This window comes from Ambystoma mexicanum, chromosome 9, assembly GCF_040938575.1.
Source record: "Ambystoma mexicanum isolate Mex_15411 chromosome 9, UKY_AmexF1_1, whole genome shotgun sequence".
Classification (NCBI taxonomy): Eukaryota; Metazoa; Chordata; class Amphibia; order Caudata; family Ambystomatidae; genus Ambystoma; species Ambystoma mexicanum.
In genome coordinates, this window is record NC_090931.1 from 608,126,998 (window position 1) to 608,140,900 (window position 13,903).

At 45.5% G+C, this 13,903-nt stretch overlaps 1 protein-coding gene across 2 annotated transcripts in view; it reads left to right on the forward strand.

The window, feature by feature from the left end:
* The window catches only part of EFCAB5 (EF-hand calcium binding domain 5), a 361,217-nt gene extending 348,183 nt beyond the window's left edge, over positions 1-13,034 (forward strand). For both annotated transcript variants that reach the window (XM_069615250.1, XM_069615251.1), the window contains exon 21: positions 12,694-13,034. In XM_069615250.1, the coding sequence (XP_069471351.1) occupies positions 12,694-12,866 (173 nt within the window). In that variant the 3' untranslated portion in view covers positions 12,867-13,034. The remainder of the gene's footprint in view (positions 1-12,693) is intronic.
* The last annotated feature ends 869 nt before the right edge of the window (positions 13,035-13,903 follow it).

Consider the following 13,903-nt stretch of genomic DNA (forward strand, 5'->3'; position numbering starts at 1 on the left):
AAGAGTTTACCATCGGCAGAGGTGGTATTTCTCGAATGCCCCCGAATGCATTTTAGAAATACTGCGGGCTGCCAGCGCATTACAAATCAAAAAATAAAACGCCTCCACAAGTGGTAAGTTAAGGAGGTATTTTTTACGTTTTTTTCAGCCATTAACGCCTTCAGTGTGAAGGCAGACATGGATTATGTGCAGAGGTGGTTCATAGCAGTACATTTTCTTATGCACAAAAGTTACTGTCCCGTTGATGTATTGGTGAGGGGGCATCAGATGTGCCCACCATCTCACCCGCCTTACCATGAGCCTTTGTAAAAACATTTTCAGTTTAATTAAATAGAAGCACCTTCGCTTACTCTTATTTTACAGTAAAACAAGAGTTTTGAGAAATTGTGGCTAATTTGTAATTCCTACCCCCTTAGTGGAGGTAGAAATAGGCTGATTTTCAGCAGAAAGTCCACCTAAAATACTGCTGGTGGTATCTGATCAAACTCCGAATTAGGTGGACACCAAAATCAGCGATCTTGGCCAAATACCACTAATTGTTTTATTGCCACTCATCCCTTAATGACTCCCAAAGTCTGTCCCATTCCGGTGAGTCACTTGTTAGAAACAGGAAAAACTCAAATGGAGCATTTTCCCAAAAGAGCAGCCCAAATAGAAACTGGAAGTGTTCAATAACTCCCCCAGGACTCATGCTAAATGAATTGCACTTTGTACTGTGCCAAATGTGTCCTACTGGGACTGTTTTTTAGTCTTTGCAACAACAAGGCTTCAAACTACAAAGGCAGGAGGGAACAGTTTCCCAGTACTTGCAGCTAAGTTATGGAACTCATTACCCCTCTCTCTAAGATCCGAACCAGCCTTCCACCCATTTAGAAGAAACACCAATACCTGCCTTTTTGCGCAGGAATCTTAGCTCTCCCTGCCTCTGGCCTGTAACTTTGTAATTACCAGTATATCTCCTCTATTTTTGTAAATGTATGATCTCATGTATCAGTGCTGTATATCCCAGTTTATGTATCTTGTACTCTTTTGTAAAAATCGCAGATATAAGACTGTTGCAGCTGTATTCCTGCATTTATGTAATCTGCTCTATATATCCGTGTCTATGTAAATGTTTTAAAAAATGCACCCAGATGCCTTTGGGCTTGGAGCGCTATACAAATAAACAAACTAAACAAAACAAGCACAGTGGAACCAATAAAGGGGAAAGCCTATCTGACGATGACGCCAAGTTTGGGCGGTGTTGGCTTTGGATCAGTATCATAGTCGCTCTGGCCATACCCCTAGGCGACGCTCATAATAGTTGATTTTCTACTGGATGGCGAGATTATGCTCATTGTGCAAATCCATAACACATCTACGCTTCACAAATCAACGCCTCGCGTGCAGAGATGGCCAGAGGTATTTCTGTCTCAACAAGTAAGATCTCAAGGGTCCATGTAGTAATGTCCCAGCAAAAATGTCCCCTTACAAAAAAGTTGCAGTTTTTTGCACAGACTTTATTACATTGAACATGCGGGGCACACCCCCGCAAACCCTATATTTTTTTTTTTAAATGGGAGCAGGACTCATCCCCGCAACCCGTTCCTATACATAATGTCACCATATATAATGTTGGCAATGGCTTTTCCCGGTGACATTATGTATGGGGACATTATCACCTGACACCATCTCAGGTTCTATGGGTCTTTGAACAATGATCTCAAGGTCACCACCCACAGAGCCGGAAGACCCCCCCCGAAGTAGGAGCGACAATGGGACTGAATTGAGCAGTGAGGGAACTGGTAGGTACCACCTTGACAGAAAGACTTTTTAAAGGCCTAAAGCACGCAACGTTTTCTTTAATGAAATTGTCGATTTGATAGTCTGCAATAGTTTTAGAATCTAGACAATAGTAACATTCACTGATTTGAGGTTCTAAAGTCAATTTAGATGGTTTCTACTTCTACTAACAACCAATAATGTGGCAGCAAGTGGTTCCATTGCATTTATAACGCTTCCGCTTTTTACAATTCTATATAGAAGACTAGAAGAATTAATTGGTCACTAAGAGATACATGAACAGACTATATCCATCAAACGTGAATGAAAACCAATCGCATTGAGGTTTTTTAAAAAGGTAACCGGTTTATTTGCGTCAAATGTTAAAACATTCTTCACATAAACTGTTGGTTGCGTGAGAGAATAAACAGCCCCTTTGCTGTAAGTGTTAGCATGAAGCAGGCAGCGGCAGGGATAACCTGAGCATGCAGGGCACATGCTCTGATTGAGGTTGTCTGGTGAATGCAGCTATTTGTAAGTCTGTCAGGCGTACACATCAGATTATCTGTAGGAAGGGGCGCCTCTGATGTGTTTCTTCATTCTTTCATTGCATCAGACGTTGTACCTTCAATTGAGGCAAAAATATTGCCAGCCCACCCTCCCACGATTTTTTTACTGCAGACCAAGGGGCTCATTCATGTTGGTTGATCCGCAACGTATATTTCTTGCATAAAAGTCTAGCATAAGACTTTTACGCATGTAATGTACGTTACAGCGCATTTTTGTTTGTTTATGTGGCGGAGAGCAGGCACGGATCATAAGTTAAGATTCCACCTCTGCCATGCAAATACTCCAGCATTTGCGCCAACATGTTTTTTCAGACTGGTGCAAGTGCTGTGGATTCCTATGGAATCTGCATGCATTTTACAACAGCAAAAAGCAAGCAGATTCCATGTGAATCCATTGTAAATGTTGCCTACCATGCATACATGGCACGCAGCGTTTGCTAATTTTGCACAGCAAAGTGCAAAAGGGCGGTGTAAAAGTGAGTACGGTACCTTTTTACACTCCCCTGTGCAGAAGTGGAAATATACGCTGAGTGGGCCTGCCTACGCAAAAGTGTAAATGTAACTAGTCCCAGCTATGTAATTTTGGAGGAACTCAAAAATGTGCTCCCTAGCGTCATGTACATCTCTTTTAAAACTTGACACAGTCCACGAATGGCTTCGCCATGAGGTAAAGGAAAGTCTGGCTTTAAGCAGTTTCAATGGTGATCAATCAATACAAACTTTATTTCAGCAACCATATGCCATAAAAGGGGCAATAAAATCAATGCAGATAACAATTAAATACACTATGAATAAAAACATCAACCATATTCTTCAAGGAATAAAAATGTGCAAAATATGCAAACTAATCTGTATTTAAATAAAAAACGAAAAAACTAGACCAGAAGTAAAAGTGCTGAGTGCAATGAGCATGTCCCCTTAATAGGGATTAGGCGAATCCCTGGTTACATCTAAAATTCAATTAACCATACAAAAATTCACCTTTCATTTTAAGTGGTACTAAATTGGCAGTAGAATCATTCAAATCCATCTGCATAAACTACAACAATGGCCTTCAAATGTATCAAAAGATTGGGCCAACGGAACCCCATACCTAGGTTAAAAGGGAGTCAGACTCACTAGACTCTAGGGAGGAAGCTATATAGCAATCCCTCAATCTCATGGCTCCCTTCAGCTAAGAGAGCAATGCCCAAGTCACAGAAGGTGAATCCGCCTGCAATAGATGGAAAAGGGCAGGCCAACACTGGGCAAAAGGAAGCTGTCGAAGGACAGGCAAAATTGGACACTGCCCGATAGGCGAATACAAAGGGCAGAACATCCCAAAGTGTTAAATATCCTCTTGGTGAGAATCACAAAAAGGGCAGCTGGCTAAGTTAGGAAAGCCCCTCCATTTTACTGTGTCTGCTCGTGGGTTCAATATGTTAGAACTAGACCTAGTAAGAGCCCACTGTTCAAAGATTTGATCACCAAATGTGGCATAAGGTTGAATAATATCAAAAGAGGTCATCATCGCTAGCCTTCTGTTAGCGGGAATTTGCAGAGCTATCGCTTCATGGGATTCCTTGATACGGGCAACAAAAGCTTTTTAAGACTGTTTCTGCACTCAACACTAAGTATACCCCTGGGAGGGGTGAGTGACAGAACATTAAACTGTGTCAAATAGCTATTAATAGAATTTAACTGGGGAATTGTATGCCAAACTTCAGCTTCTATAATGGCCTTTAGGATATGCTGTGTCATGACCGCTTTAGGATTTGACCGGATCTGGAGCCGTAATAAAAGGGGGGCCAAGAGTCAGTCGTCCTCCAGAAAACCAACACCCAATTCAGAGTGAACAGAAAAGTGGGTGCGGATCTTGGAAGGCCCAAAAGCTCTCTTAAAAATGTGTTTTCTCTCATTTGTAAAGAACATACTTTTATAATGCCCCATAGTTGGTTGCAGCCTTTGAGTCCTGAACACTTTCCAAATCATTCTTAAAGACTGACCACAACACATGGCTTTGAAGTGAGAAACTGCACCCAGGGATTGACCCATGCGTAGCTCTTGTTTCTTTGTATGGGCTTAACCTGAGACTGACTGGGGAAACCGAATGCCCAGGTAATCGAATTCAAACACCTTAGGTATACCTTCACTGTTACTCAAGATCAGGTGAATTCTAATGGGTTTCCTACCTGGTCACAGGCCATGACCACAGATCTTGCAGTGTTAATTTTTAAATCTAGGGAGTTCATAAAAGTTGTATACTCCCCAATCACCCTCTGGAGAGCATTCAGTGTCCGGGCAATGGGGACAGTATCGTCAGCATATGCCGAGAGTGGCAGAGCCCTAGTTCCTGCCCTCGGATAGTCGGCTCCAGACTCCCCCAGGGCACTGTATAGGCCATTAATATACACGGTGAACAGGACAGGGGCCAGTACACAACCCTGGCACACTCCAAAGTGCACATCAAAAAGGGAGGTGCACTGGCCCCTATCCCCATAGCGCACACAGGCCTCATTACCCAAGTGAATAAATCTAAGAATGTCTATGATCTCCCTAGGGTGGTCCATGGACCTGAGCACCATCCACAGCTCTGTACGAATGACTGTCAAAAGCAGTGCTCAGGTCCATAAAGGCCAAGAAAACAGGCTGTCTTGACAAACACTGATTTAGCTATCAGCAGATATGAATTCCCAGCCTGTTCCCTCGTTCCCACTCCCAACCTAAAACCCCACTGGATGTCTGCCAATATACAATTCGATTAAATCCACTGTTCCAAGAGTCCGAAACAGCGCTCTGCCAAACATCTTGAAGGATGCATCTAGTAAAGATATGGGTCTGGAAGCCATCGGGCTAGCCTGATTTCCCTTTTTAAAAATAGGAAATCTTCCACTCAATTTCCATGAGGACGGTAATTTCCCTGTGGCTCAGGTGTTAAAGATGTATGCAAGCACAGACAACCACAACTCTGCAAAGAATTGAAAGAAATCAGCGGGGACCGGATCCAGACCAGGAGCTTGAATATGGACAGCCAACTAAACCGTGTTCAAGGAAAGAGCAAGAGGATTAATGGGACGAAAAGGCTCCATAGGCTCGTGCTGACCAGAATACAGAAGTGAAAAATGCTCCACCCAGACTGTGGCCTGAACCGATGTCTTGATACCCTTACTCACAATCTTATATTTGGGCCCCTGGGCCACAAACTCCCAACACACCTTGAAGCCATTGGCCTCTACTGCCCTGAGCAGAGAATTCCAAGCCTCCTTTTCTAATTCCCGTTTCCTGAGCTTTATGGCAGTCAGATACTCTGCTCTTGCCTGGATGGCTTCAGTTTGGTCCTCAGGGGTGAGTGCAAAATGGAAAGAAGAGCTTGTTTGGTAGCTCTGCAATGCCCATTAAACTATCCCTAAGGAGGATTACACAGGTTGGGCCAGCTGTTTATAGGTGAACGCTTTATGCATTCACCTGTTTTACCCACTCGCCCCCTCTACCCATTCGCCCCCTCTACGCACTCGTCCGGTCTACATTCATTCTATACACTCATCCGATCTACATATTCATTCGATTTCCACACTCATTCAAGCTATATAGTTATCTGTTCTTCCACTAATGTATTCTTCCACTCAGCGCATTCATTGGTTCCACCTGCTTGATCCATTCTAACTATTTCATCCATGCCATTCACTTCATTCACCCCTCATAAATTCTGTCTATTTTACCAGTTTAAATCTCTTGACTGTTTCCGGATGATTTACTCTTATTTACCATTTCACTACTTTGATCTACTTTATTCGTTTAATTCGGTTTTTCCTTCTAGTTTATATTAGGTGTTATTGGCTGTCAATTTCTCGCATCAGTTATTTTGTTGGATTGGTGTCATTGAGTTGCTGTTAGTCTGTTTGGGTTAGTTTGGTACAGGTTGGTTTTAAGGGAAGAGCCATGTTTTCAGCAGTTTGCGGAAAGACGCTAAGTCTTCAGTTAGGCGTGTGTGGGGTGGGAGTGAGTTCCATAGCATGGGGGCCAAGGCTGAGAATGATGATCCGCCTAACCTGACTGAATTTGTCTTCGGTATGACTAGGAGGCCGGCTGAGCATGATCTTATGGTACGTGGGGGATGATAGGGTTTTAGCTTGTCTTGAAGATATTGAGGTCCGGTTTTATGCAGTGCTCGATGGGCGATGCATAAGGCTTGGAAAGTCCCCCTTCGGGCTACTGGAAGCCAGTGCAGCGTCTTAAGGGCTGGGGAGATGTGGTCTCTTGGGCCAAGCGCAATTAGCAATTTGGCTGCCGCGTTTTGTGCCCTTTGTAGTTTATTCAGTTGGTACGCGTGGACTCCGAGGTATAGGGGGTTTGCGTAGTCCAGTCTTGATATAACGATTGATTGGACCGCGCAGAGTCTGTTGGGAAAGGAGAGATATGGAAAGATGCGCCTAAGGGTTTTAAGATGGTAGTGGCAGAACTTTGAGACGTTGTTCACTTGGCGCGAGAGTGTTAGGTCAGAGTAAAGGGTGCATCCAAGCTTTTTCACTGATTTGGATGGGGTCGGTGAGTTACCCCTGGCGGATGGCCATGGTAGTGGGTGCGGAAGAAGTTCGGAGTTGCCACATACCATGATTTCCATTTTGGAGGGGTTTAACAGGAGGTGGCTTTGGGTCATCCAGAGTTCTATGTCAAGGAGGCCAGGTAAGGTCGGGAGTTGAGTTTTGAGTTCAGGAGTTTTAGAATTAGTTGAGTGTCGTCGGCGTAGTTGTAGCACAGGATGTTGTGTGTACAAATTATTGGTGGGAGGGTGATCAAGTAGAGATTGAACAGGAGGGCAGATAGGCATGCTCCTTGTGGGACTCCCGTGTCGACTGGTCGAGCTTGGGAGGTATAGGAGGAGAGAATTGTTATTTGGTACCCATCTTTGAGGAATGAAGCTATCCATTTAAGAGCGGTTCTACGAATTCCTAGGGAGTGGAGCCGGTCTAAGAGGATTGAGTGATTGATCGTGTCAAAGGCGGCGTATAGGTCGAGAAGGATTAGTGCAGCGCATCCCGCGGAGTCTGCCGTCATTTTAAGGTCATCCCATATTGACGTTAGGGTGGTTTCAGTTCCGTGACAGGCTCTGAAACCTGATTGGGCAGGGTCTAGGAGATTGTTGCCTTCCACAAAGGCATTTAGTTGGGAGTAGGCGGTTCGGTCAATGAGTTTGGCCCGGAACCTGGTGTTTGAGATGGGGCGGTAGTTTTTGGGCTCGAGAGGGTCGAGCAAAGGTTTTTTAATTAGAGGTTTGACATGAACCGTTTTGAATGCGTCGGGAAAGATACCAGAGGAAAGGGAGGCATTTATGGTGGATCTTGCATGTTCTCCTGCGCAGGTGGAAGCGAACATTTCTTTGAGGGTTGTGGCTGGGCAAGGGTCCAGCGGCGAGCCAGATGGTTTGCGGACAGGTAAGTTTTAGAAATTGTTGCGTAGTGGTCGCAGCTGGTGGGCTGGCCGGTACGGACAGAGAATTGCCTGGTGGATGTAAGAGAGCCAGTTTGGTGGCTATAGTATTTGTTCTTTCGAGAGCTGTGATGTAAAAGTGGAGGGAGAGTGAGTCACACAGTGATTGTGAGGGGGTCGGGATTGTCGTGGTGCAAGCTGGATTGGTGAATTCGGAGATGATTTTGTGGATTTCTTTGCATGTGTTTTTGCAGTTTTGGATTCGGGAGTTGTAGTGGGCTTTTTTTGCTTTCTGGATTTCGGCCTTGTATTGATAAAGGTGTCAGACCAAGGTGGCCTTGCTCTCCTTGGTTTTGTCTTTCTGCCATTTGCGTTCTAGGTATTTATATAGTTGTTTAGTGATCTTCAACTCAGGAGTGAACCATCTGGGGAAGAGGCCACGGTGGGTTGATGGTTTGCAAGGGGGGGGTGAGCCGCATCAGAGATGCGTTGAGCCATGAATCAAAGGCGTCAGGGGTTTGTTGAGATGGCAGGTAGGTGGTGGGGACTGGAGGAGTGCGTCGGCTAGGTCCGGGGCGATTATTCGTTTTTTCCAGCATTTGCGTGGATTGGGAGGTTCAGATTCAAGTACGGGAAGGGGGTCGGGTGAGTGAATGGTGAACGAGAGAATGAAGTGATCGGACCAGATGATAGGGGTGGGGGGCTTTAAATGGATCAGGGTGTTGGAGCTAAAGAGGGCATCAAGCGTGTGTCCTTTATAGTGGGTCAGACCATTTATGTGGGGTTGGAGGTTAATTGCGTCCAAACCGTCAACCAGAGAGTGTGTCATAGGGTTGGTGGGGATGTCGAGCCATATGTTGAAGTCTACAAGAAGGGTGAGGTTGGGTTGATTTAGTTGAAGGGTTGCAATAGCATCGCAGAGGTTGTTTACAAATTGTCTATCGTAGCCATGGGGCCTGTAGATTATTAGGAAGCTATGGGAGAGCGACGGGGAGAGGGATAGTTTAACAAGGAGAGATTCGCAGGAGGAATGGAGGGTTGGTTGTCACGGGGGAAGGAGGTGATTTTGGGAATGAGGTGGTGGGTGGAGACAGGGGAGGCGAAGAGTGCTGAGAGATTGAGGGGGACCAGGTACGTTTCCTCTTTAGTTTCTTTGTTGCGATTGGACTGTGAGAGAGGGTAGGGGGATCAGAGGGGGAAGAGGGATGCAGCTTCGGTTCTTGCTAGGGCTAGGCGTGCAGTTTTCAGGGAGGGGAAAGGGTGTGGTCGGGGGGGAAGGTGGCGGGGGTTTGTGGGCAAGGCGGGGCGTGGATGATTGCAGGGCGGGGTGTGCCTGTTATGATAGTGAGGGGAGCGGGCATGGTCAACATTGGCTGGTCGGTGGTGCGGTTCAGGGGAGGAGTGGTCTTAGGGTGGTTGGCTCACTCTGGCTTGCTGTTTGGAGAGGGGAATGGTAGGGAATGCGAAGGGGGGTGGGATGATTTGGGCAGGGGGGGGACGGGCGGGAAGGCAGATCGTTGAGTGGGGGTGGTCCACGGTGGTCGTTTCCGACAAACTCTGGTGGAGTGGGTGTACTCATGCTTGGTACGAGCTTCAGGTGGAATTTAGGAGGGCTTTCTAATTGTAGTTCTAAATTCAGTGGGGGCACGCTTTTAGGCACACTTCCAAGTTCAATTTGCACAGAGATGATATTAGACTATTAGGTGCACTTATAGGTTCGACTGCATATAGAGGATGATATTAGGCTATTAGGTACCATTAAGTACACTTCTAAATTCAACTGCACACCGAGATGGTATTAGGTCTACCTCCAGATTCAATTTTGTATAGAGATGTTATTAGGTCTATCTCTAGGTTAAATTTTTGTGTAGATGGGATATTAGACTATTAGGCACACTTCTCTCAATTTGACTTTATACAGGGAGGGTATTAGGCATGATTCTAAAATCAACTTTGTACAGAGGTTATTACGAAGATTAGTCGATTCAACCAGGCACAGTATTAGACTAATAGGATATTGTGCCTGAACTAATAGGCTTGCCCAGTGTTTTCCCTGTCCTGCTTGCCCATTTCGTGTCCAAATTTGCCTAAAATCCGCCTGCATCAGCCGCTCGCACCTTCCCACTCCCCACTTCCTGAATCGCTTGAAGTCCGCCTCCCGAGCCCCCCCCCCACGACCTGATTGGCCCGCCTTGCCCCGTGTTTGAAGGAGTGGTGGGCACGAGTGTGTCTGCTCTGCCCAAGATAGAGGGGGCAATGCGGGGGGTTGGGGGGAATGGTGCAGTTCTTGACTGATTGGGGGCCGCTTATACATTTTGTGAATGATCATCCGAATATTCACCATAAGCCTCATGAGATGTCATATTTTTCATTATTGTGATCTATGATATGGGATATGGTATTAGCATCATTTGTTGCATTACACAACAAGCTTGGTGCCTACTTGTATATTCACTAATGCTAACCTTGGATATGTGTTGTTTTAGTTCCAGTTGCATTTTGGTTATGTCAAAGCTGTGTTACAGTTGTATGTCTCGATTGCACCAGGGAAGCTCTGGAGGCTCTCGCTATGCCCCTGTGGGGTGCGAGAGGGGTGCAGGGGGTGGGGGGGGGGTGGTTGTGGGTTTCTTTTTCTTTAGCTTGTTAAGCAGAGATCCATGTGTATGGTACATTGTTGAATATACTTCAATACAATTTAAATTGCAAAAAAAAAAGTCTGTTTCCTCTCACAAGTGTCTATTAAAAGTAAATTAGACGATGCCAATGAGTTCGATGCAATTTGAAAATTGATTGGAGGGAGTAGAGCCTTCCTCCAATATTAAAGACATGAGCAGGGAACACAAAGGACCCACATTTTGATAGAAAGTATCTGGAGCTATCCTCTCCCATTGGAGCCTTCTTTTAGAACGAGGATTGATCGAGGCACTATTTAAATATTCAGAAGGGAAAGATGACATACAATCACAGTCCCCAAAAATTCTCAAGCAAATGGGAAAGTGATCACCATGGGCTTTTGCAAAACTTCCAACTTGTGGATCAGGTACCAATGTTTAACCTCTACAACAACAACAAAATCTATTGTTGAGGACCCCTAGTGATTTCTGAAGGTTCTATTGCCCGGAATATCCGGACAGACCCAACAATTAACTGATTGAAGCCCCCATTCAATGAACCAGAAGCCTAACTGCAATTCTCTAGAACAAATGCAAGGATCATGCATCAACGGTGAGAATCCCCCAGACCGCTTCTGTTATGTCATTGAGGTCATCCTATGGGCCCTTCCCCCAGTTTGAGATTATAATCTCCTCCTACCAAAATAATGTTGCTGTAATGCAACCTGGGAATCACAGACTCCTCCATGTACGATGTAAACGCAGCTAGTCTATTGTCCTCTGAATTATGTGGACTATTATAGAAATTAACAATAATCAGGAATTTTCCCTTAGCTGGAAATAGGACAATGGGTTGTAATAAGGTAACATGTGGACTAACAATATCCTTGATTCTTCATTGCAGGAAGGGAAAATGAAAAATAACCATCAAGAAATAGATCTTCCAATGCCCATTTTTCTTGGAGCAACATTATTTTAAATTGCTTCAAGAAGACTTGTATATTCAGGTCTTGCAGTTCCCCCCAGAACTAACTATATTCCAAGAAAGTAACAAGGACGTTTTTGAGGAGGGGTTCTCCATCTCTCTTCTCATATTGGCTGAATCTTTTATAACCCCCTCCAGGGTCATCAGAATTGACCCTGCAGCATGAGAATGATCCAGTCAATCAATGTCCTCTAATGTCAACAAAGCCCTGAACCGATTGGACAGAAAAACAGCACCTCCCCCCAGGGAAACAGATAGAGCCAGAGGCAGGGCTATGGAACAAAACCTTTCAAATGATGTTTCACTGCACCCTGCCCTCGGCCCATCAGTAACTGAATCAGTATTATTCATAAGACCCTTTTTGTTTTCGCAATATTGCCAGCAATACCCCATCGAAATTCAAACTTGGGCGTCATACCTGCAATTACCCTGAGAAGGAAAGAACGGAGGCAAAAGAAAGCCAAAGGAACACGCCTGCTCACAAAAGAATGGTCGCAGGGATTACACCTCCTCTATGTCTACTTTATGCTCCACCTATAAACATATTCCTCATTTTTTAAAGTATTGACAAAACACCACGAGAATAAGAAAAACACTAATTTGGGGCGGGGACGATAGTGCCATATTTTGCAGCAAGAGAGTTTAAAAATACATTGGGCCTCATTACGAGTTTGGAGGTAGCCATGCCGTTTTTACCGGCATGGCTACCCCCAAACTCGGGTCCGGGTCCCGCAAAAAGGGAATAACCGGGCCATTCTGACCTTTGCGGGCCCGGTAATTCCCATTTGCAGGACCCGATACATCCCCATTCCCATTTGAGCCCCCATAGGGCTCGATGGGAATGGGGAGGATGGTAACAACGGACCCGTTCGTAACGGGACTGTTGCTCCCATCCTGTTCTGCTGGCGGGTGCCGCTCCGCACGTCTGGTCTGACCAGACGTGAAGATCGGCCCCGTAAGCAGAACTCGTAATGTGGCGGTAGAGTGATAATGGCGCCAGCAGCACTACCGGCGCCGTTATCACTCTACCGCCAGGGTCGTAATGAGGCCCATATCCGCTAGAGAATATGTGGTGAAAACCAATGATAAAGAGCCTTATGATTTAATAGACAGTGCCCATCACCAATAGGAGAGCTTGTAGAGCATGCTACAGGGGTTGCCCATCACCAAGAGTAGCGCTTGTATAGCATGTTACAGGGGTTGGCCCACCCCATTTTCTTCTCATAACATTGAAAGGGGTTGCTTCAAGTTGTTGATAATTGAGAGCAAAACTGTAGTGCAGAATGTTTTGAACTGCACAAAAAGTAGATAATTCTGATGACTGTGTGTCTCTCTCTCTCTCTCTCTCTCTCTCTTGTAGGGATCCCGCGGGGGGCAGTGTGGCGGCATGGCTCCATCCCAGCAGAATACCTCTACAACTGGGCCTTCACCTGCGTGTCGCTGCTGGAGCTGAACCCAATCACGCCTGTGGTCAGCGAGCCATCTGCCGTGCCCAGCGCCACAGAAATCCCTGAGGAACAAACCGAGGCCTAGATTAAAGTCTCCTCAAACGAGTCAGCATCCTGTCACGCGCAGTTCTGTTATTAGAACGTCACCAGGCACACCTCATGGGGACTTGGACATTGCTATGGCTATTTCCTGTTGGCATTGCTATGGAATCTCTCCATTGGTTTGCATAAAGAGGAAATTTGTGCAACTTTACCCAAGTCTCAGTCATTGGTTCTCGCCCACTTCTGAATGCATGCTCAACCCTGGTCCGCCTTTCAGCTCCAATTAGTGTTTTAATCTGAAATGCTCAAAAGTCACATCCACAGGCCCTCGCGGTTTGAAATCTCTGCAACTCCATGGCAAACAAAGGCTACTTTTTTAGTATAACAGCATTGTGAGGGAGGTTATGTGGGAATGCGTATTTTAGACATGGGACCAGTTCTTGAAAGACATAACATCCCTTCAAAGAGACACACCCACAACAGAAACCACCCCTCCCCTGATCAGTGCGCCCAGACGACCCTGCAAGGTGGCGCCAAGCTCAGGTTCTTGCTACTTCCTTGCTCAGAGAAAGTGAAACAGAACAGGCGGGAAACTCAGGGCAGAAAACAAGTTGCCTTCAATAGAGGCAGATATTAGAGATGTCTTTGACGTCGCACAGTGTTGTAAAATTGTTGGAACACAAAGAGGAGTTGCAAAATTAGGAAGCCTGTCCAGGCTGGGCTCAGAGGGCAGCATTTATAATATAAAGGTGGGGGGCGTTATTACATAGTGAAAACAAAGACAACGCTGGAGCGTGGGTTTAATGGTTCTGCAGTGGGATGGGAACGGGCACAGAGTAAATGGATGGCCGGTACTTATCTGTCTTTAACACCGTGTTCAAAGTTCAGAGTTGGCCAACCATTTCAACACTGGCACCTTTAGAGCTTAGCAGAATGTCCTTTTTAAATCTAAAGGCTGTGGCCAGCGAGCATTTACAGTCTATGGTTATACAGGACATCTTTGTGGAAAAAATATAATTGTATAGACCTTGCAAAAGAAAAAATAAAAAAAAGAGATGACTTTTGAAAAGCAACATCATT